Source organism: Pimephales promelas, chromosome 21 (genome assembly GCF_988280905.1).
Source record: "Pimephales promelas chromosome 21, fPimPro1.hap1.1, whole genome shotgun sequence".
Taxonomy (NCBI): Eukaryota; Metazoa; Chordata; class Actinopteri; order Cypriniformes; family Leuciscidae; genus Pimephales; species Pimephales promelas.
This window is the reverse complement of record NC_142789.1, coordinates 28856344-28880260: the sequence shown is the minus strand read 5'-3', so window position 1 is coordinate 28880260 and position 23917 is coordinate 28856344. Positions and strand designations below refer to the sequence as shown.

The 23917-nt window shown below is 34.9% G+C and overlaps 5 protein-coding genes across 8 annotated transcripts in view; 3 read left to right on the top strand and 2 right to left on the bottom strand.

Moving 5' to 3' along the window:
• The window catches only part of il17rd (interleukin 17 receptor D), a 51350-nt gene extending 40178 nt beyond the window's left edge, over nucleotides 1-11172 (top strand). For both annotated transcript variants that reach the window (XM_039673897.2, XM_089124845.1), the window contains 6 exons: nucleotides 2864-2929; nucleotides 3855-3909; nucleotides 3995-4105; nucleotides 6307-6491; nucleotides 7868-8786; nucleotides 10368-11172. In XM_039673897.2, the coding sequence (XP_039529831.2) occupies nucleotides 2864-2929; nucleotides 3855-3909; nucleotides 3995-4105; nucleotides 6307-6491; nucleotides 7868-8786; nucleotides 10368-10489 (1458 nt within the window). In that variant the 3' untranslated portion in view covers nucleotides 10490-11172. The remainder of the gene's footprint in view (nucleotides 1-2863; nucleotides 2930-3854; nucleotides 3910-3994; nucleotides 4106-6306; nucleotides 6492-7867; nucleotides 8787-10367) is intronic.
• On the bottom strand, nucleotides 10633-15120 carry LOC120480625 (glycine N-acyltransferase-like protein 3). 2 transcript variants are annotated; one of them, XM_089124846.1, is made up of 6 exons: nucleotides 15031-15120; nucleotides 14693-14821; nucleotides 14482-14589; nucleotides 13673-13796; nucleotides 13478-13604; nucleotides 10633-12442 (listed from the first exon to the last, which is right to left on the bottom strand). In XM_089124846.1, the coding sequence occupies exons 2-6, from the start codon at nucleotides 14765-14767 to the stop codon at nucleotides 12016-12018; spliced, it is 861 nt and encodes a 286-aa protein (XP_088980972.1). In that variant the 5' UTR covers nucleotides 14768-14821; nucleotides 15031-15120; the 3' UTR covers nucleotides 10633-12015. The 2 variants fall into 2 exon arrangements, with proteins under 2 accessions (XP_088980972.1, XP_039529826.2); XM_039673892.2 differs by having other exon boundaries at nucleotides 14693-15096.
• Nucleotides 15121-15174: 54 nt separating this feature from the next.
• On the top strand, nucleotides 15175-16442 carry LOC120480626 (cystatin). The gene is made up of 4 exons (XM_039673895.2): nucleotides 15175-15332; nucleotides 15415-15614; nucleotides 15695-15808; nucleotides 16141-16442. Exons 2-4 carry the CDS (start codon nucleotides 15432-15434, stop codon nucleotides 16222-16224), a joined length of 381 nt encoding a protein of 126 aa, XP_039529829.2. The 5' UTR covers nucleotides 15175-15332; nucleotides 15415-15431; the 3' UTR covers nucleotides 16225-16442.
• A 746-nt stretch (nucleotides 16443-17188) lies between these two features.
• Nucleotides 17189-17841, bottom strand: LOC120480234 (uncharacterized). Its single transcript, XM_039673237.2, has one exon. It carries the CDS (start codon nucleotides 17722-17724, stop codon nucleotides 17311-17313), a length of 414 nt encoding a protein of 137 aa, XP_039529171.2. The 5' UTR covers nucleotides 17725-17841; the 3' UTR covers nucleotides 17189-17310.
• A 2554-nt stretch (nucleotides 17842-20395) lies between these two features.
• Nucleotides 20396-23568, top strand: LOC120480261 (GTPase IMAP family member 8). 2 transcript variants are annotated; one of them, XM_039673284.2, is made up of 5 exons: nucleotides 20396-20557; nucleotides 20933-21598; nucleotides 22091-22885; nucleotides 22985-23092; nucleotides 23208-23568. In XM_039673284.2, exons 1-5 carry the CDS (start codon nucleotides 20548-20550, stop codon nucleotides 23369-23371), a joined length of 1743 nt encoding a protein of 580 aa, XP_039529218.2. In that variant the 5' UTR covers nucleotides 20396-20547; the 3' UTR covers nucleotides 23372-23568. The 2 variants fall into 2 exon arrangements, with proteins under 2 accessions (XP_039529218.2, XP_039529217.2); XM_039673283.2 differs by having other exon boundaries at nucleotides 22088-22885.
• Nucleotides 23569-23917: the final 349 nt, after the last annotated feature.

Here is a 23917-nt window from a genome sequence, read left to right as displayed (position 1 = left end):
AGGTGGACATAAAAACTACATTTACATTGTTAAGGCAATAAACTTTGACTAAGATACTAAAACAAATCCTAGATTTGTCCCTTTTAATGCTTTTTAGGATTTGATATATTTTGTTGACTTGAATTGCACCAGTTAACTGACCATCTTAAAGGTACAGTAGCAAAAATAGACCGTTTATTCAGGGTGGAAAATGGCCATAAAAAGCTACTTTTTACATTTATTGTGGCAATTAACCTTGATAAACATTATAGATAAAATCAATATGCAGCGGTTTGTACCTTTTAATGCTTTTTAAAATGTGATATAAACTTGAATTGCACCATTGAACTGAGAGTCTTAAAGGTACAGTACCAAAAATAGACTAGAATAGTTAATTCGGATCAGAAAGAATGAAAAATGCCCACAAAAAGTTGTGTGTTGTTATTTTTCGAGGAAAGAGGCGTGTTTCCTAATGGTTTGCATGTTTGTATCATCGGATAACTGAAATTGTTTGCATACTCTGTTAGCACTGAAGCTTTGCACACACACACGTGTTCCTCTGGCTGGAAGTGAGATGTTCAGGGTTAACGCTCCCAGCAGCGTGTAATGTTCTTCCCAGACTGCTGGAATAATATATAGTGTTGTCTGTTGAATGTCCTGCAGACCTGACCCTCACAGAGCCGCTCTGAACGCTCGTCGGACTTGTTCTTTCCACGCTTTGGTTGTGATTGAAGCGGAAATGCTTTCACAGCAGCACTTCGTCACATAGAAACTGTGCTGGGAGTTAGAAGACGCTATCTGTCTTTCCTTTTGGCTAAACACACGTGTTTTTTGGGTTCAGGAATAACTCTCTTAAAGGGAGAGTTCAGCCAGAAACGGCTCACACTCATGTCATTTCAAACGCATTTGACTTTCTTCTGTGAACACAACTGGAGAAGTGTGTTCATGTTCATGCTGCTCTTTTCCATCCAGAGAAATTGAATCGAATGGCGATTGATGCTGTTTGACTCCAAAAAAAAAAAAAAAAAAACTTAAAGAATATCTGTTTGACTATGGCAGGAATTTAAAACGGTGAAAAAAATAAATAAATATATATATATATATATATATATATAAATAATATTTAATAAGTACCACTACGACTACTAGAATAGAATAATGATAATTAATAATAATTATTAATATGATTTAATAATAACCAATAAATGTCACTAATATTAATGATAATAATTATTATTATATCTATTATTATTATTAGTAGTAGTAGTATTTATTCATGATTTAGTATTTTATTAATAATAATAGCAACAATAATTGTTATTATTATTAATTATTATTATTAGTAGTAATAGGGGTCATTGTAGTAGTATTTATTACTGATAAATAATAATCATAATGCGTAATAAATACAACTACTACTAAAATTATTATTAATAGTACTAATAATAATTGTTGTTATTATTATTAATTATTATTATTAGTAGTAGAAGTAGTAGTAGTTGTATTTATTCATTATTTTGTATTTTATTATTAATAATAACAACAGCAATACATGTTATTATTAATTATTATATATATTATTAGTAGTAGTAATAGTGGTAGTAGTAGTATTTATTATTATTTAATAATAATAAATTATTATTATTATTACTAATATTATTATTATTAATACTAAATACTTAATTATTTAGTATTTTATTATTAATAATAACAACAGCAATACATGTTATTATTAATTATTAAATCTATCATTAGTAGTAGTAATAGTGGTAGTAGTATTTATTATTATTTTTTAATGATTTGATGTTTTATTATTAATAATAACAATAATTGTTATCATTAATTATATCAATTATTAGTAATAGTTGTAGTGGTAGTAGTGGTATTTATTATTATTATGCATTTTATTTGTAAGAAGCTTTGCTCAAACTCATTGATTATAAGCAAATTAAACACAATGAAGTTCACTTATACACCAAATAATACAACAACAACAAATGCAAGTTAATTAACCACATAATGAAAATGCGTGTGCGCACACACACACACACACACACACACATGCATGTCCTGAAATCACACTGCTGGGGTGTATTATCTCCGCACTAGCACGAGGTGTTTCATGTCTGTGTCATTTTGGGAACATGACCTGGTTCTTTTGAAACATATTTTTCACATATTCTGGGTGTAAAAGCATTGTCCCGGCTCTTTTCAGAAGAGCCCAGCGCTCGTATCTGTGGCTGGGCCGACTCGGCATTGTTTGTAGCGATAATAGATGGAGGTGAAATCTGAGGTGTGCGACGCCACCAGCGGGGATTCCCGGCTTCAGACGCTCAGATCCCTGTGTGAACTTCCCAACATTACTGTATAACAGTTCCTCTTTATGAATGCATGAGGTTAACAGGGATATTGAGGTATAAGGTTATATGCATTTGAGTGCATTAGAAACCTAGTAGTAAACGTGCAAGTTTGCATTCTTGCTAGTTTAATGTTAACCTTAGTGAAAAGTGCCAGGGTCAACAGTTTATCTAGCGTTTTCTAGCTCAAGTTATGCATGTTTATTGGAAAGAGTATTCAGTGCTGATGTGTCTGCGAAAATATGTTATTCATAAATACTATATATAAAATCATGATAACAGGATTGATTTTTTTTAAATTGCATATTTTTGCAAAGCTGAAATCAAGTGATAGAAAAATAGTAGGCAAGAGTATAGAGATGCATTTAAGATATATTTTAAAAGTTGATGCCAGTTATTCACTCACACAAAAGTCTCATAGACTGTATAAATGTGATTCAATGCATCATATTTTCATTGCACTGAACATTGCATGTCATTTTACATAAAATGCATTAGATATTGATGTTTTAAATGTGTTTTTGCAGGAGCAAAATGGCTTCAAAACAACATGTGTTTTACAAGACGTCACTCCAGGGACATATGCAATAGAGGTGAGAGCGTTAATTATATCATGTAAAAAGAGTTTCATTTAAACACTTTTTAAAAGTCAAAATCAGTAGAACAATGTTTTTTGATCTTTGTCAATGTTTTTAAAATCTTGGTATTTTTAGTTAATGCACTGTGAACTTGCATGAGCAAACAATGATTTTTTTGTTTACTAACATTAAAGGAGTAGTTCACTTTAAAAAAAAATTTTGCTGATAATTTACTCGCCCCCATGTCATCCAAGATGTCCATGTCTTTCTTTCTTCAGTCGAAAAGAAATGAAGGTTTTTGATGAAAACATTCCAGGATTTTCTCCATATAATGGACTTCAATGGGGACCAAACTGTTCAAGAGTTTCAGTGCGGCTTCAAAGGGCTTTAAACGACACCAGGGTCTTATCAAGCAAAACGAGCAGTCATTTAAAAAATAAATGAAAAAATGTACGTTTTATAAGCACAAATGCTCGCCTTGCTCGACTCTCCTGTTCAAACTCGTTCATCAAAATGAACGAATCTTTTTTCGAGTCATTTGGTTCATTCAACATTTTTTGTATTTATTTTTGAAATGACTGATGGTTTCGCTAGATAAGACCCTTATTCATCGTCTGGAGTCGTTTAAAGCCCTTTGAAGCTGCACTGAAACTCTCATTTGGACCTTGAACCTTTTGGACCCCATTGAAGTCCATTATATGGAGAAAATCCTGGAATGTTTTCATCAAAAACCTTCATTTCTTTTCGACTGAAGAAAGAAAGACATGGACATCTTGAATGACATGGGGGTGAGTAAATTATCAGCAAAAGTGTTATTATAAGTAAACAACTCCTTTAACATAGATGAACAAATACAGTGACACATTTATTGCTCATGGTAGTTAATACATAAACTAATGAACGTTATTGTGAAGTGTTACCCACTTTCTTATTCCTGCAGCTTCGTGACGACAACAACACCACCAGAAGACAGACGCAGTACCACGTGAGCCAAGGTAAACGGACTCGAGTGAAGAGAAACCACGGTCCTGGACTTGTTGAACTCTTATCTGATGCTGTGTGTGTGTGTGTGTGTTGCAGTGCATTCCCCGTGGGCCGGCCCGATCCGAGCCATGGCCATCACCGTCCCGCTCGTCATCATGTCGGCCTTCGCCACCCTCTTCACCGTCATGTGTCGCAAGAAACAGCAAGGTGTGTGTCCTTCATTAGCCAGTCTCCGGTTTCCCGCAGACCTGCTTTTGTCCAGTATCTGTAAAGCGATCTCTGTAATCTCAAGGCATTCACGAGGATTAATGGATGATGGAATCTAAGCGCTTTCTGTCGCAGCTCAGGTTGTTCCAGACAAAAGAAACTCCTGTTAGTGTGTAATGCATGTGTTTGTTTGTAATTACATGTGTGTGTCCTTCAGAATCGCTGACATAACTCCTCTGATTCTTATGCTTTTAGTTATGAGATGTTTTCCCTCATCCGTTGGGTCATTTTCACCCGTAATTCATTTTTCAACACTGTGTTCATCAGTGGGATTTTGTCACACTTGAACCACGAATACACAAAAAAACTTTTAGTGGATTCGAGGAGGTTTGTGGTTGAAATTTAAAACCCTTCACTTGCGGGTCAATTTGACCCCTTTAGGAATGCGAGGAATGCTTCAGTACACATAGAAAAACCTAAAAATGCTCAAACTTCAAACTAAAAATGCCAAAACTTTACCAAAAAAGGATTTTTAATAATGTCTACATGTGTATCTGAAGGCATACTGACGAGAAATAACTTTAGGACCCAGCAGAAAAGCTCATTTGATCCATCTAGTGGCTAGAGTCTATATATATATCTATATGCCTAGAGTCTATAATATGTTATATTAAAGGTCGAGTTAAAAGGGTTATGCATGAAATTGTGAGTTATTTTGAATTTAAGTTGAAAAAATATGAGAAATGTACGGAAGCGTATTGCGTTCACTTGAAGAAAAAAAATCTACTCTGTTTTCCTGAATTAACGAGTTAAGGAAAAACATTTTTTGCTCTGTTTTTCTGAATTAATGACTGAATTAATGAAAAATTATCTTGTAATTCTGAGATAATTAACTCGTTAATTCAGAAAAACGGCGCAAAAGCTATCTCGTAATTCTGAGATAATAAAATTGCTGCTTAAAAAAACAGAGCAAAAACTTTTTTTCTGTGAAAAATTCTTGTAATTCTGAGATAATTAACTCGTTAATTTAAAAAAAGCGCAAAAACTTTATACAAGAAAAATTATCTTGTAATTCTGAGATAATAAACTTGCTGATTAAAAAAACAGAGCAAAAACTTTATTTCCATGAAAAATTCTTGTAATTCTGAGATAATTAACTTGTTAATTAAAAAAAAGCACAAATTTTTTTTTACAAGAAAAATTATCTCGTAATTCTGAGATAATAAACTTGCTGATTAAAAAAACAGAGCAAAAACTTTTTTCCATGAAAAATTATCTTGTAATTCTGAGATAATTAACTCGTTAATTCAGAAAAACAGCGTAAAAGCTATCTCGTAATTCTGAGATAATAAAATTGCTGATTAAAAAAACAGAGCAAAAAACTTTTTCTGTGAAAAATTCTTGTAATTCTGAGATAATTAACTCGTTAATTAAAAAAAAGCGCAAAAACTTTTTACAAGAAAAATGATCTCGTAATTCTGAGATAATAAACTTGCTGATTAAAAAAAACAGAGCAAAAACTTTATTTCCATGAAAAATTCTTGTAATTCTGAGATAATTAACTCGTTAATTTAAAAAAACAGAGCAAAACCTTTTTTTCTATGAAAAGGGATCTCGTAATTCTGAGATAATTAACTTTATTTTTTTTTCAAGTGAATGCAATACGCTTCCGTAGAAATGACCTGTAGTCCTAAAATTATATTAATTTTTTATTGTTCAGAAAGCTTATTTTTTATCATTTTGATAATATTTTTTCACTGACTTTTTTTTTTAAATTTACCTCTAAATTGCTAGATTTGATCAACAAATAAATAGTATTATTATTTATTGATCAAATCTAGTAATTTAAAGGTAACTTTAAAATAAAAGTCATTGAAAAAATATTATCAAAATGAAATAAAATAAGCTTTCAGAACAACAAAAAATGAATATAATTTTAGGACTTCAGGTCATTTTGAAGATGTGTTATGAAACGCGAGGGACGGATGAGGATTGAGTTGCAGTGGTGTGTTTTTGCAGAGGTGGATGAGGAGGAAGACAAAAACACATGTTTCTCCGACATGGACAAATTAGGCTTTACTTTTAGTGCTCTAGAAGGAGTTCTCATATGGAAACAATGAATGCGCTTTTCCCCCACTCGCTTCAAATCTCATTTGATCCTGGTTAGATTCACGTGTCTCTGATCTGGAATTCCTCCGCAGAAAACATCTACTCCCACCTGGACGAGGAGAGCTCGGAGTCGTCGTCTCTGACCACAGCGCTGAGCGCCGACAGGCCCTGGCCCAGACCCAAGATCTTCATCTGTTACTCCAGCAGAGACGGCCCCAAACACCTCGCTGTCATCCAGAGCTTCGCCTTCTTCCTGCAGGACTTCTGCGGGTGTGAGGTGAGGCTTGGCCTTGATGCGTGTTCACATTTATGTGCAAAAAAAACACTAGCGTTGAAACGTTCGGGGTCAGTAAAACCACGTCATACACAGTAATTCAACTTAAAAGGTGAAGCTAAGATAATATATAGACTCATTACATGCAAAGTGAGATATTTCAAGCCCCAAATTCAAAATAGAATATTGTGAAAAGGTTTTCATAAGCCATAATCATCAAAATTATAACACATAAATGCTTTAAATATCTCACTTTGCATGTAATGAGTCTATATAATATATTAGATTCACCTTTTAAGTTGAATTACTGAAATAAATGAACTTTTGCACCAAACAGGTTTGTAATGTGTGCGGATGACGCCACCTAGTGGCAGTTAGTTTGCTAACCTATATTATTCCATAGATAATAATGCATGAAATAATAAATGTATCCTATTTAACGTAATATAAATGCATGTTCCTGCTTATTTGCATGATTCATTAGTGTTTGTTTTTTCACAATATGTTGTCATTATTAGCATGTGACACTACAGTCAGGTCTACATTAGCGAACATGAACATTGATAAATACTTCTACACAAGGTGAAATAAAACTGACAAACATATTTGTAATGAGAATCATTAATAAATCTGTTATCGGTTAACAACGAGGAGCTTTAAGGTTATTTTATGGCAAAATAAATTATTCATAGCTGTTTTGACAGTAAAGAAATGAAGAGAGACATAAATGTGATGTAATTTTACTGTTTATTATAATGCTCATTACAATTTACAAATGTATTACAATAGTTATTGATTAGTTTAATTTTTATCATTAAAATATTGATACAATAGTTTGAATATATATTATTAATATTATAGTAAATCTTTAATGGAAATCTAAAATAGTTAAACATTTCTTTATTGATAAGTTTATTGTTAATTCAATGCTCGTTACAATATTACTTTATTGAATAGTTTTTTCTTACGATCAAATAATTAAAAATGTATGCTAAAATATTATTCTGAATAATAACTAGTAGTATTTTTTTATTTTACAGTGAAATAGAAATACATTTCCTTATTGATTGAATTTTTATGAATTAATAATCATTTAAATATATATATATATTTTTTTTTACCAGCAGAGGCAGTAGTACTGATGTTATTACTGTGTTGTTATTATTATATAATCATATTGAATGAGGAAAACTTTACTTTTCTGTCAGCTGATCACATGCCTCTGTGTGTGTGTGCATTTGTGGGAAACTTTAATGCTTTTAAATTACATTAAAGCTCATTTTATCAAGACACTTAACCTCAACTCAGCATATAAAGGTGTGTAAGAGTGCATGACGTGTGTGTGTGAGCTTCAGGTGTGTTGTTGTGTGTGTTTGCAGGTGTCTCTGGATCTGTGGGAGCACCTGGAGATCTGTAAGGAGGGTCAGATGGCGTGGCTGAGCCGGCGTATCGACGAGGCTCACTTCATCATCACCGTCTGCTCCCGAGGGCTGAAGTATTTCGTGGAGAAGAGACACCGGAAGGGCAAGGCCACGTCGAAGGAGAACAACCGCGAGCCGAGCGCTAGCGGAGACGGCGGGAACAGCAGGGATCTGTTCATCGTAGCCGCGGCCATCGTCTCCGAGAAGATCCGAGACGCGCATCAGAAGTCGTCCGACCTCTCGCGCTTCATGGCGGTTTACTTCGACTACTCTCACGAGAGCGACGTGCCGACGTCCCTCAGCCTGGCGCCCAAGCTAAAGCTAATGGATCAGCTTCCTCAACTCTTCGCGCGGCTCCATTCCCGCCAGCTTAGCCTGACCGACCGCGAGCCGCAGCCGCCCAACGTCAGCAAACGCAACTACTTCCGGAGCAAATCGGGCCGCTCGCTTTACGTGGCCATCTGTAACATGCACCAGCACATCGATCAGGAGCCCGACTGGTTCGAGAAGCAGCTCACGCCGGCGCCGGCGCCGAACAAGCGTCCCGCTCCGCTTCCCGAATCCGGGCTCGTCCTGAACGAGGTGAAACTGAAACACCCCTCGGAGAGCGACTGCACGGTGCGGGTCCTCTCGCTGAGTTTGTCCCGGGACGAGCTCGGGGAAGGGTCGTCGGGTCAGGACGCGGGTTTGTCCGGGCCGGCTCCGGTTCTTCACATGGACGGATCCGCCAGTCCAGCGGAGATGCCCAGAGACTCCGGGATCTACGACTCGTCCGTGCCCTCGTCCGAACTCTCCATCCCGCTGATGGAGGGACTCTCGCCGGATCACGCCGACACCTCGTCTCTGGCCGACAGCGTGTCCTCCTCCTCGGGACTCGGTAGGAGGTTCTCTTATTTAGCGGGAATAATTTTATCTTTTATTTGTAGAATAATATTTTTTTTTAATGACACATTCATACAGACTTCTATATTCTCAAATGCAACCTCGTTCCAAATATCCTTCCTGTTTGTTTATAAATGAGGAGTTGTAAGGGTTTCAACAAAATAAAATGAATTATTTCAGCCATAAATATTATTACCATAATTTTACTGCTGTTTTGTACAATAAAATTACTTATTTTTACAGTGTAATAATGTAATTTTTTCTAATTTAAGTAATGATCAAATAAAAAGGTTTTGATTATAATACTTATATTTATTTTTATTATTTAATCCATTTTTATTTTACTTTACAGTAGTATTATTGCCGTAATTAACTTTGATTAATCTTGTTGTTGCAATGCTAAAATAAAATATTGTTTAGAATATTATTGTTTTAATAATAATAGTTATAATGATGATTAATAAATGCTCATTTTTATTTTTAAACTTAGTAATAGTAATGTATTGAATAGTTATTAATTTAAATAATTTTCAAATTAAAATATTATTTTTAATAATACTAATGATATTTATTATTATGATTTAATCAATTTTTATTTTACTTTACAGTAGTATTATTGCCGTAATTAACTTTGATTAATCTTGTAGTTGAAATGCTAAAATAAAATATTATTTAGAAAATTATTGTTTTAATAATAATAGTTATAATGATGATTAATAAATGCTCATTTTATTTTTTAACTTAGTAATAGTAATATATTTCTTAATTTAATATTTTTGTTATTTATAGTTATTTTTAATAATTTAAATAATGATCAAATTAAAATTCTATTTTTAATAATACTAATCATATTTATTATTATTTAATCAATTTTTATTTTACTTTACAGTAGTATTATTGCCATAATTAACTTTGATTAATCATGTAGTTGAAATGCTAAAATAAAATATTATTTTGAATATTATTGTTTTTAATAATAATAGTTATAATGATGATTAATAAATGTTTGTTTTTATTTTTAAACTTAGTAATAGCAATATATTTCTTTATTGAATAGTTAAATAATTTAAATAATGATCAAATTAAAATATTATTTTAAATAATACTAATAAATATTTATTATAATGACTTAATATATTTTTATTTTTACATTACAGTAGTATTATTGCAATGGTAATATTTCTTTATTGATTACATTTTTAGAATTTTTAATTAATAATCGAAATGATTTGTACTGATATTATTGTTATTATTAAATAGTGAATCTGATCATATATATGCCTGTCAAACATATGCATTCTGGATATTTAATATAGCGGTTTCAGCAACTAGTTAGATTGTAGTATGCACAGTTTACTAAATATTAGCACATTTAAAGCTGCTGTATATGATTCACAGTTTTGCTTCAGCATTGGTGCTAACTTGATATTGATATAGGGGATATTAAAAACAATAGCTGGCAGCACTTTTAAATCCATTCTGCAGATTTGTATCTTGATAAGTAGATGCAGATGCACTTTCAGATAGAGGTTTGCTGCAGTTTCAGCCTGTTGATGATCGTGTGTGTGTTTGACAGGAGACGAGGAGGCCCCTGCCGTCAGCTCTCTGCACTGCTCAGGACACACCATCTGTAAGGCAGAGCTCCATCACAACATCCACCATCACAGTGAAGGACTCGTAACCACAGCCTCCACCTAGTGGCCATTCACTGAACTTGCATCGCCACTTTAATTCTATTGATGCCAAGCTGCCAACGTCACATCACAAGCCCTTCATCAGGGACCAGATCTTGAGGGATTGGACATCGCAGTGTTTGTCGAGGCGCTTTTTAACCAAAGTGGTTGTGTACTAGGTATGCAACTGAGTTTGTGTTTGCATTACAGCTGTGTGTGTTACTACAGAAGAACCGATGTCATTCAGACCTTCGTGCCTTAACTGGGTTTCCGTGAACCTGAATGCGCGAGTCGTTTAACATGTCATTTCACTTTTATTTATTGCATTAACAGCTCCAGGATAACATGTGTAGATCAGCTCTTTGTGTTCGTCACATTAGCCCTGGGATCGTTTCACTGAAGAACAAGCATATCAAGAGCTTTTTAATGATTTTAGGCCTTTTTAACAAAAAAAAAAACGAACCTTAAAAAAAGTTTCAAAAATGCATAAACCCATTAGCGTAGGTTATGGCAAAGGGAAGTACAAGCTGAGAAAATTGAGATGTGCCATTTATTTCTGAAACAGTTTTATTTGTGTACTCGGTTTTATCCAGGTTTTGTACAGTTTTTATTAGAATTATTAGAAGTGATTTCTACATTATCTAAACTTTGTACTGTTTTATAGTACTCTAATGTAGGAGATACGACTTAATAAAACTAAGATTTATACGCATTGTGACTGAGTTATTATTACTGAAGTGTTTTAGGAAAAATGCTTCAGGATGATAAAAGAATATGTAAAAGGATTTGTTCAAAATAACATTAATATCTTACTATTCTTACTACGTACACAGTATATACTGCTGAATGCTAGAAATATGCATACAGAATAAAATTACATAAAATGAAAAGGGGTTTGAAATCTTCAGTGACATTTTAAGTGATTTCTATTTGCATATATATATATATATATATATATATATATATATATATTGATATTTAATAAAAAATCATAAATTATAATAGAAATAAAATATAATAGAAATAAATTATAATAGAAATATAATAGAAAAAAATAATAAATCAAATATTACAAATGAAGTGATCAAACTTATTTGCATTGCATATTTCTTTTTATATATAATTTGTTATTATATATTATTTGAAGGTTTTTGCTATAAAAATGCATTTAATCCATGTAATATTTTTATTATTATTTTAAAGTGTGTGTGTGTGTGTGTGTGTGTGTTACGGAAGCCCTGAACCGCAATGTAAAAAAATAATAATAATAATTTTTTTTTAAATGTAAAAAGAAACATTTTTGTACATTTTTTTATTAAATTCAAAACATTTCGAGATTAAAGTCGAAACATTTAATTGTTAAAACTTTTTTAAAAATTGTTTAAAAGTTAAAACATTTAGTTTCGACTTTGAACAAGCTTTTTTACGTTGCCGTTCAGGGCTTCAGTAGAGTGTGTATATATATATATATATATATATAAAATGAAGAAGCGATTAAAAACTCAGTGTTAACTCGGTATTAAACGGTGGAATTTGAAGTGATTTCGATTTCTACTTTTTGCCCTGTCGATTATTGAGCTCAAACCACACAGCCCTGTAATGCGCTGAACGCTGGAAGCCCAGTGACGTGAACAGCTTGAAGGAAGCGTCGTTCTCCTCTTCCACGAAGCAATACACAGGGTGTCCTCGCTCCAGGAGCGTTCTGGCCATCATACACACCAGTAACTTGCCGTAGCCTTTACGTCTGTGTTGTGGTAACGTGTAAAGTAAGCCAAGAGCAGCGTGTTGGTACACGAGGAGCCAAGACACGGGCTCAGTGCCGCCCTCCTCCATCACACACAGTGAAGGATTATGGAAGATGTAGTTCAGCACTGAGTTGTAGCTGTTACTGTCTCCGCCATATTTCCATGTGCTGTTCACCAGATGAGCGTGAGCGGCGCTGAGCGGAGGACACCTGACACCGGCCCAACTCAAATCACTGAAGACAAATGACAAACATTACAACAAGGGAAATGTAAGAACGAGGTTTTGTCTCCAAATCTCCAATTTCCTACGTTCCCATTTCCATTTATTGTTTCTATTTTATTGGAAACAACTAAATGTGCCAACTTCATTTAGAGAAACCCTGCAAAAATCACAAAACTATGAAATTAAGTCATATATGTGAGATAAAAAGTCATTTATGATTTAAAAAGTCATAATTATGACATAAAAAGTCATAATGACAGTCATCATGTATGAAATGTTGAAATGATGACCTAAGTCAAAACTATGACATTAAGTCTTAATTATGAGATGAAAAGTTGAAATTGAGATAAAAAGTGAAAATATGATTGAAGTCATAATCTCACTTTTTTTCTCATAATTTTTACTTTGTATGCAGTGTTGGGTAAGTTACTCTAAAAAAAGTAATTAATTACTAGTTACTAATTACCTCTTCAACAGTGTAATTAGATTACTGTACTAATTACTATCTCTAAAAAGTATGTAATTACTTTTAATTACATACTTTTTAGCATCAGACAATACATTTTGATGTTAAACCCACTATTGTTTGTTTTCACACTTTTTTCATACATTTTACAATAATTCATATGAATTTGTACGAGTGCGGTCGTAATATTTAGACACCTCATAAAACGCATACGAATCGCTGTGAGATCGGATTGATCTATACACAGTATTTACCTCAATTACATCAGAAGTAACTGTAATTAAATTACAGATAAATTAAGAGTAATCCCTTACTTTACATTTTCAAGGGAAAAGTAATTAAATTACAGTACACCCAACACTGTTTGTAAGTCATAATTATGAATCAGTATATTGCATAATTTCACTGTTCACATTTCTTATGTGGGCTTCCATAGGAAACAAGCTTCTGTACAAAATATAAAATTAATGGAAATTAAAACAGCTGATGTATAATATATCGTCAGTGGGTGTATGAACATGTTTTGTAATATTATTAAGCCGGTGTTATTAAAGAGGATGATATGATTTGATGATGTACCGGTCTTTATACTGCAGCTGGCTCTTGTCCTGCAACAGGAACACATTCATCACTCCTTGAACTTTCCATGGAAGTCCATGTTGATCCGCAAACTCCTGAGCCGCTTCTGAATGCCTGATGTCCAGCCCTTCATCAGCCAACAGGTTAGTGTGTGTTTCATTAAACCACAGTACTTAGCAAATAGAGTGTGTGTACCTGCCAGTAAAGTGAACGAGTCCTTATTGATCACACCAGGAGTGTCCAGAAAGTTCCTCAGGCTGGCTTTGCTCTTTGAGTAGATGCTGTAGATGTTGAAATCTCCTTCCCGGTCCTTTGTGCCCTGAATGTTTTTACATATGCCTTGGTTTCATTAAAGGAGTAGTTCACTTTTTTAAAAAAAAACGTATGCTGTTAATTTACTCGCCCCCATGTCATCCAAGATGTCCATGTCTTTCTTTCTTCAGTCGAAAAGAAATGAAGGTTTTTGATGAAAACATTCCAGGATTTTCTCCATATAATGGACTTCAATGGGGTCCAAACGGTTCAAGGTGCAAATGAGAGTTTCAGTGCAGCTTCAAAGGGTTTTAAACGACACCAGACGATGGATAAATTAATAACAAAGTTTAAGTTTTATAAGCTCAAATGCTCGCCTTGCTCTGTTCTGTGATACGCGTTTGTGACTCCTGTTCGAACTCGTTCATCAAAATGAACAAATCTTTTTTCGAGTCATTTGGTTGATTCAACAAACAAAATGAACGAATTGACTCGGAACAAGATTTGTTGATTTTGATGAACGAGTTCGAACAGGAGAGTCACGAACGCGCAACCGTTTGGACCCCATTGAAGTCCATTATATGGAGAAAAATCCTGGAATGTTTTCATCAAAAACCTTCATTTCTTTTCGACTGAAGAAAGAAAGACATGGACATCTTGGATAACATGAGGGTGAGTAAATTATAAATAAAAGTTTTTTTTTTAAAGTGAACTACTCCTTTAAAGTGAAAAATCATAAATGTCTGCAATACCTGAACTTTAGGTTTGCAAATAATGACAGTGAAATCAGGCCACTGGTCTGCAATAACCTGCAGATTGTGAGGTTTCCCTCTGTTTATGTTGAATATACAGCCATAAACCTGGAAAACAGCGAAGTGAAACTAAAAGCATTGTGGGAATCTGATTTCAGTGCTATATAAAGCGAGCAAAATACTTTCTTGAAACTTTCTAGAATCTCCACACCTTGATGGACTCGGGGAAAAACTGCTTTAACACGCTCTCAGCCTGTGTGAGTTCCTCTGTCCCGAGAACGATCATCCTGTGCCGTTACGACGAATCCGATCACGGAAATCACGAGATCCAAAGCTGAATCTGCCAGATCATAACAAGGAAGCGTTTTAAACGTCTTAGCAGCTGCGCGTTTCAGACTCACATGGCGGTTTATACTGCAGAAGTGGATCATTTCTATCAAATATTAACTTTAATGCTGTTTAAACTAAAGTAAGTTTGCATGTGTTTATTTCGGATTATGGTCAGGCTGGTTTGGTTTGATAGTTTTGGGCACTCTGAAGCCAGTTTACACCATGTTAAAGTTGATTTCCTCAGCAAGAATCGCTCCTTGAGAGTTTTTCGACAGGAGATCTTTAGACCGCTGCTCTGATCGGGTCCTGGGCTGGTCATGTGACCAGCAGATGACGTAAACGCTTCACCGCGGCGCGTCATCAGCTGCTGCAGTGAAGAACACATTGGAATATGAAATAGATTTTATGCGATGGAAAAGCTTTGCATCTCTTGTAGTGTTTGAGTCAGATGAACTCAAGCATGAGCGTCTCTCATCAGCAGAATGCAGAAACACGAGGAGCTTCTCACTGACTAAACAGAGGTGTGTTGAACCAGCTGTGTTTTATAACTAACGTTATTAATGTTTCCACCCTTGATGATGTTGACTGCTTTTGTTCCCTCAGATTCGGATCCGGCCAGGATGGTTTGCACTCGGATCCTCTTCGCATCTATTGTCTCAGCTCTTATAGTTTCAGGGGTAGAGATGAGAAATGACGACAGTAATGTTATTAGTGTGGCAAACTTTGCCATGAACTTCCACAATCGCATGAGTAGCTACCCGTACGCGTTTAAAGTGGTCGACATCATATCAGACACGACTCAGGTAAGCGTCATTCTCATCACGTGACACACATCTACTGTACTCTGATGGATTTGCTAATAATGTGTGTGTTTTTGTTGCAGCTGTATCCTCCTGCACGGGTTAAATACATCTTACAGATCCAGGCTGGACAGACTGTGTGTGAGAACCAGGCGAGTGTGAATCTGACACACTGTGCTTTACAGTCTAACCCTGAGGTGAGGAACAACATCTAATCATCATAAGATGAAAGCATTTTCTGGTGTTTTGTGATGCATTTGAATAAATATAGTGTGAGCACATACATGTAACATTTTCTGGTTATGTACTGTATGTATATTTGAGGCATATGCAGTTTGAACCCCAGTGTAAATATTATGTGTAGGCTACTATTTGCATTGCAATAATGCAATGAAATAATTCAATAAAAATGCAATAATTTAGCATGTAATTGCATTTTTGTGAACACATGTATAATAATTTTTTTGCATGCATTTTGATTGAAATGTGAATATATAAATATACTATATATATTTGTTGTTTTTCTCAGAACATGACGTGCTCCTTCACTGTCCTTGCAGTGCCGGGAAACGACTACATCCCCAAACGAGTGCTGTCAGATCACTGCGCCTGAGAATAATGATGGAGATGTTGTCAGAAATGCATGTTGTGTGCCTCACATACTTTGTGGTATGTTAATAATACGCATCCCTATCAGAATTTTTTTTAATATTTTTGAAGCATTTCATAAGCTGTCATTTTCAACTTTACTTAAAAGCCTGTATTTCTCTTTGAGAAACATTTATTCAGTCTTGTCAAAAAATCAATAAAATGCAAATTAATTGCCTCATAGCATTGGATCTTTTGTTCTCTTTAACTGTATTTTAGTGACGTAACATATTTGTATTTTATCAGGCTAATATTACCGAAATTGTTGAGATTTCAGAAAGACTGTTGTCTAAGTTTAATATTTACATAAACTACCAGCATGTTTTTGGGATGACATGAGGTTAAGAAATTACACCATATTCATTCAACTGTTTTTTGTTGTTGTTGTTGTTTCAAATGACGCAGAAAGCCGAAGCTGCTCTTCTGAGACTTTTATTTTGGAATAACTGAAGTTCAGTTTGACCCTGAAATCAGATATTTATGATGTCAAATATCAAGGTCTCATTGATTTTGCTGTTATATCATTCAAGCCCAAACACTGAAAGTATAAAGATGAAAACAATGGTGTGAGGGGTAGACTTTTATTCTTTATTCATTTTAACAACTTTTTGAATCTTCACTGAAGAGGTCGATTTAACAGGTTTGCGCAACACACAGGTGTCAAAAGCAACAACTCAAATGTTTTTTGTTCAAAAAACAAAAATCACTCTCTAAGTTAATTACGCTACAGAATGTAGGTCTACATAACAATCTTGTGGAATAATGCTTATAAAGCTTTTTTCTATACAAACACCCCAAAATATTTTCTTAAGTCGGAGCTATTCTTATATAATGATGTGTTTAGTCAAAATTACAAAAAAATAAATTATCAAGAGCTATAGAAATTTTAAGCCATAATGATTTAATGAGAAAAAAACACATGGTACTCACCATCTTATGGAAAATCAGTTTTGCATAAGTGGAAAAATTGATGTTGAAAATCTCTATAAAGTTCGGTGGACACGTTACAACAGTTACACGCATGGGAATGACAGTAAAGCAATGCATTAAATCAAAATCTGTGACTACATGACTGCACAGGACACTTCTGAACCCACGACAGAGACATTCCCAGGAATTTGGCCTCCACCCCACTCACACCAACAGATGCTCCCGTATCGACTCCAAGTCCCAGTTTCACACCAAGTGGACCGGCTTTAGCCGATGCGCTGGCTATTTCTGCCCGAGCCATTGCTCCGACCTCAACCACACTGGCTCCAGCTCCGGCCGAGGCGTTGGGTCCTTTGGCTTCGGCCTCAAACACACTGAATTCAGCTCGAGCTCGTCCAAGTCCTGCTTCTGCATAGACTCCGGCCTTGGGAATCCTCTTTCCTGGTTCGTCTTTCGAAGAGTTTGCATATGCTCCAGCTCGAGCGTAGGTACTTTCTGCATAGGCATCTCCTGGTCTGTCATATGTTTCAATCATGTCTATGACGCTGCCTACATCAGCATGAACTGATGCAAGCTTTACTTTTGGCTTTTTTGTAACAACCTTTTTGCATTTCCAGGTTTCCTTTTTTAATAATTTCTTATTTATGTCACTTGAAACAGTCAAATTCTTTTTTCTATAGAGAATACCACAATCTTCATCTGCAAATAAAACAGACGAGCATTATTGCAGTGCAAATAGATTTTAAAAAAACAGGTTTATATGAATTTATGTTATGTCGCACTGAATATTAGAACATTTTGAATGTGACAAGTTGGTTTTACTCCTGCAAGCTGTGATTGGGGATTTGGTGTGATTTAGTCTGAGATTTGTTTTGCCTATACAATCCTTTTGTATTGTTCATAAAGGGGTCATATAATGGTCTATGAACTTTTTCAAGTTGATTGTATTAAAATGTGTGTTGGCTGTGCCTGTACACAACCATCAAACGATAAAAATCCATCCATTGTTTTTGTTTTAATCTCCATATGTTTTTCCCAGTCTCAAATCGAGCCGGTCGACCGTGTGACGTCACGGTCGGACGCCCCTCCCACAATTGTTGATTGACAGCAGCGTTTCAACACATTCCCACCCTGAGTGATGAATTTTCCCCACATTAATTTCACACATATCTAGGCCTACAATTATGTGGATTTTGTTTCATTAATACAGTGTATAATTTTTCTTGATTTACCCCGAAAGAATGAAAGTGACACGTGACAACATGCCCCATAGGCGCTGCACTGTAACAGGACCATATGACAGATTATAATGTTATCTGATCTAATAATAATAAAAAAAGGTCAATTAAATACAATTATTACGTTTTTCATATAAATTAATAATTAAAAATAAAGTTGTTTTTTTAGTTTGACCACAAACACACCGCAAAACACATACAGTTCAAAACATGAACATTGACTCTCAGTCTTTATTCACCCTTTTCAGTGAAATGCTCGGGGATGTCTTCCAAAGGTTTTTTAAATTTTGGCTCAATTTAGTCTATATATAGTGTTGTGTTATAATTAGCCCCGCGTTAGTTTGTGCCCTCAACCTAAATATAAAATAACAAATAACACTTCGGCTAAATGTACTTTTCAATTTTAGTAAATAAAAACTATTAAAAAGCACCTACCAAATTCTTCTTCGTCTTCACGGTAGGTTAAACGACGGTTTCCGGACATTTCGGAGTGTCAGAAGTTCTCAGCAGGGCTTTGAGGGTCTCCGGTGGAGCGGTGTTTCAATCAGGTCCGCTGCTGGGTCCTAATATAGCCTCCAACTGAAAGTGAAAGTGCGAGGGGTTTTGGCCTCCCAATTCCTAAAGCATGATATGATATCATATTCCCTTTGTTGCAGTGTCCAAAAATACATGTCTAGTTTGACCATCCCTCACATGGATAGAGTTAACCCTAAAAAAGAACATGAAATCAAAAGCTTTCTGACCCCCCCATATGACTGCAATATTATTCCCACTTTCAAGGCCCAGAAAGGTAGTAAAGACATTGTTAAAATAGTCCATGATGTGACAGTGGTTCAACCTTAAGTTAATAAATCTACAATGCATTAAATGTTCATAAAACAAACAAACAAATGAGAACTTTTACACTCAACAGAGCAATGCCTGCATACGTTTATACAAATATATTTATTTTGAAATTAAAACAAAAAGTCTCAGCAGTTGTTGTATAATAAAATAAAACAAGTAGGCCTACAGTATTGTTAAGTTTTCATTTCAGGTTTCTGTTTTTGTCTGCATGGCATATAAATGTGATTAAAAAAAAAGTCATTAATAGGCCTACATCCTATTAGAAAAATAACAGCTCATTTGATAACTAAGATCCTGATTGACTTTACATTGACATCGTTCAAATATAAATGTCGAATATCATATATTCATATATGTCCGTGTAGAAAAGAAAGGAGAGTCCCGACTACATCAGTCTACAGGCTTTCATAGACAACACATGGAGTCGGGGGAGCTCTCATTTTTTAGTTTTGTTAAAAGCTGTTTACAGATTGGCAATAAAAAAAGCGATTAATACATGAAAATGATTTAATATAGCCTCTTTAACACATTTCTTTTTAGAAGATTTAAAATGAAGAAGAAGAAGAAGATATACAATTAAGACGACATTAGAAAAGAATGTCAGAACTGGTTGTGTGTTGTGCCGAAATGCAGATTATCAGCATCAACCAGTCCCATGTGACGTGTTGTGATAAGCTGTGTAGCTACGTGACATCATGAATGACTGTACATGACCCAAAGTATCATGTTAACATGTAAAATATCCAAGGGTTCACTCATTTTAAACCTGAAATAAAAGGAAAGCTTTAATGTTAACAAATTGAACTAAAATGATAAAGCTGTAAATCCGAGAAATAGTTCGGTCAGAACTTGTTGATGAGGAAAAGATCTTTATCAGTTTTGTAGGGCTACATGTACCATAGGGCTGCTCTATGTAGGCTATTATTATTATTATTATTATGCCTATCATATAAAGCACCTGCTTTGATGTTCATTTCTGAGATTTATTGGGGAATATGAACACGTTCTGTTTCAGTCTGTTCAGGGGGTTCTTTTCTTCCACTCTAACCATCCCTCTTTTATCACATGATCAGACCTGATATTCTGGTTTCAAAGATACAGGTTTAATATGCCTCATATGCCCCGACATTCACGCGCATATGTAGGCTAGGCTACTTGTACATTTTATTTGATTCTTCTAGTTTGTAGTTTGAAATTTTTGCTCTAGTTTTTTACTTCTATGATTTCCACCTATAGTTTATGCTAGTTTTATCCAGATTGTTGGAGAGCAGAAGATGGAAGAAGGTAAGAAGTTTAAGATGTCAAATTGTCGTTTGCTTTCAGTTTTAAAACCCATATAAATAGCCTACATTACTGTACTCTTACACTTTGATTGGCGTGTTTTAATGAAACCACATGAACTTAACTGAAATCAGACAAGTTTAGACATGATTGGCACTGGCAGTAAAAAAAGATTTTAATGTTTATTTATGCGTTCCCAAAAATCAGATTAAAATCGGATAGTTTGATGTTTTGTAACATGTTTGTGTGTGCTATTAATTTAAACAAGAAATTTGTTTAGTTGTTGTTTATTTTCCTTTAATTTGCTTTATTAAAATAATGCCCATGAAATAAAATAAAAACGACGTCACGTTTTTTTTTTTTTTTTTTTTGTGACAGACGTAAGAGCCGTTGTTCTGGGATGGCAGAAATCTGACAAAGCCTCGGTGATAAACAGCATTTTAGGTGGTGAAGTTGCGTCTGACAAACACTTTGTGAAGTCTGTGAGGAACGACGGAGAAGCGAACGGACGGAGGATAACTCTGATTAACACGCCGTGCTGGTGGGAGAACTTCGGTTTGCAAGATTCCCCAGAAGTCGTCAAACAGGAACTGGTTTGCAGTGTCTTCCAGTGTCCGCCGGGACCTCATGTCTTCCTACTGGTCATTAACAGCTTGCCTTTCACTGAAGAGAACAGACTCAGCATCGAGAAGCACTTCAGTCTGTTTGGTGAGGGAATCTGGAGACACACTATCGTGCTCTTCACACGAGCCCATTCCCTGAAGGACAAATACAGTGACCAGCCCACGAAGAATCCAGATCTACAGAAGATCATACAGAGATGTGGAGACAAATATCACATATTTGATTTCAAAAACAAAAGTGAAGGAGTCAAAGAACTGCTTATCAAGATTAATGATGTTGTGGCAGAAAATAATGGCCAGCATTTTGAAACACATGATGACATGCTGCTAGAGATGAAGAGCCAGAGAAAAAAAAATGAAGAAAGTGCAGAAGCAAGACAAAAAGAGTTGCAGGATAAAAGAGATCTGCTCAAAGAAATTGGTATGTATAAAGGTTTGGCTATTTTAAAGGGATAGTTCACCCAAAAATTAAAATTAAGTCATTAATTACTCACCCCCATGCTGTACCAACCCCGTAAGACCTTCGGAACACAAATTAAGATATTTTTGATTAAATCTGAGAGCTCACTGCTACAAAGCACTTCTTTCTTTGCATAACTTTTAATTTAAAACGTTTACTTTTAAACAATAAATACAAATTTTAAATCGATGAGTTGAAGCATCACAAAGTGCTCATCATATATTCCAAACGAATACTTACTTTTTTCTTAAATATCTAACCCACATCTTAAAACCTTTTAAGATGTGGGTTAGATATTTAAGAAAAAAGTAAGTATTCGTTTTGAATATATGATGATGAGCACTTTGTGATGCTTCAACTTATCGATTTAAAATGTGTAATTATTACAAAAAAAAAAAATTCTAATGAAATTCTGAAATTCTAATTCTATTGTTTGTTTGTTTTTTGGAGAAGAAGCCGTGGCTCCGCTCTATAAACTGAGGATCGTTCTGCTGGGTTGGATTCTGTCTGGGAAGAGTGCAACCGCAAACACCATCTTCAATAACAAATGTGATGTAGAAAAATCACAAACAGGCATTAATTATACAGGTGATGTAAACGGCAGAAAAATAACGGTGTTGGACACCCCAAGCTGGTGGAAGTATTTCTCCTCTAAATTTAACCCAAAGTGTTCTCAGGCTACAACAACCCTGGAGAGCATGAGCCAATCACAACACATGCGGTTCCCTCACGCCCTGATCTTGACGATTCCTATTGATACTTCATTCAAGGATGAACAGAAAAGAATCATTAAAGATCGCATGGCCATTCTTGGAGAAGACGTCTGGAGACACACTATAGTTTTGTTCACGTGGGGCGACAGGTTTCCAGACATCTCGATCGAGCAGCACATCGAGAGTGAAGGGGAAGCGCTTCAGTGGCTGATCCAAAAATGCAGGAACAGATATCATGTGTTCGACAACACAGACAAGAGTCGATCTCAAGTCACGGAGCTGCTCCAGAAGATCGACGAGATGGTGGCAGAAAACAGTCTGTTCAGTGTCAAAACTCAATGTGCCGCAGAAGAAGGCGTTCATGTGTCTGACACACAACCCGACGAGAAAATAACTCTGAACACTGACCACCAGTTACTGAAACTGATGTACCAGGAGATGAAGAACAGGCGTGAAGAGATCAGGACAAAGCTAGAAGAATTAGGGATAACCTTAGATATAGCAGACAAATGGAGCATAGGACAACCTCCAGATTGTAAATAAGCAATTCTATCTAATTTCCATAGATATTATAGCAAATGACTTCTATAAATGTTATATCTGAGCACTTTTCTGTGTCATCTTCCTCTTCTAGTGTCGAATGATGATGAACTGAAGGAGAAGATGAGGAGAGAAGTATCAAGATGGGAAGCAATTATAATGGATGGGATGGTGAACATTCTGAATCCCGAAGCATCATATGGTGAGTTATTGTAGATTTACATGATGAATCACTTTGCTTAAAGGAAAATATTTTCTTCAGTTTTTTGTTTAACAACATGCCAAAATTCATTCTTTTTCATATTCATGACATACAGGTGAAACGAATCTAATGGTGATGAACTGGCTCCAGAAATGTGAGGAATACAGCACATCTAAAACATCAGGGTATGGCACAAACTCAGAATCCAGAGATCTGGAAGATCCACAGAACCCAGAGACGTCAGATAATGCATCCAAACTTCAAACAATGCATTACTAAAAAACAGTTTGCATTTATATGTTAAATATGTGTTTTCTAGTGTTTTCTAGTAAACTTTGCAATTATATGTGTTTATAAAACTTTTTATAAAACTATAAAATTATAAAACTATGTGTTTTCTAGTTATTAATATGTTCGAGTTCCTAGAGCTCTTTTTGGGTGATTTTAGGGAAAAATCTGATCTATTGGAGACGTCAAAAACAGGCGTAAAAAAAAAAATTGTTTGTTTCCGGTTTCCGACCGACCCTGTCAATTTATGTGCGACCCAAAATTATTTTATGAGCTTGGGGAAGAAATTATAAAAATTAAATAAATACACAAATAAAAAACTCTGAGGCGAACTATTAATTTACGTTTTTGTACAGCTCCGTCTTTTTATAGCACGCGATGTAAGATGCATCTTGTCCTCCAGCAATCTATTAACAAACGAGGCAGATATCGTTCGTCAAACTGAACTATAATACATATTATACAAGTCTTTTTTTGTAATTTATGATATTTTTATTCATATTCGCACACATACAAATACATGCATTCATAGGCATG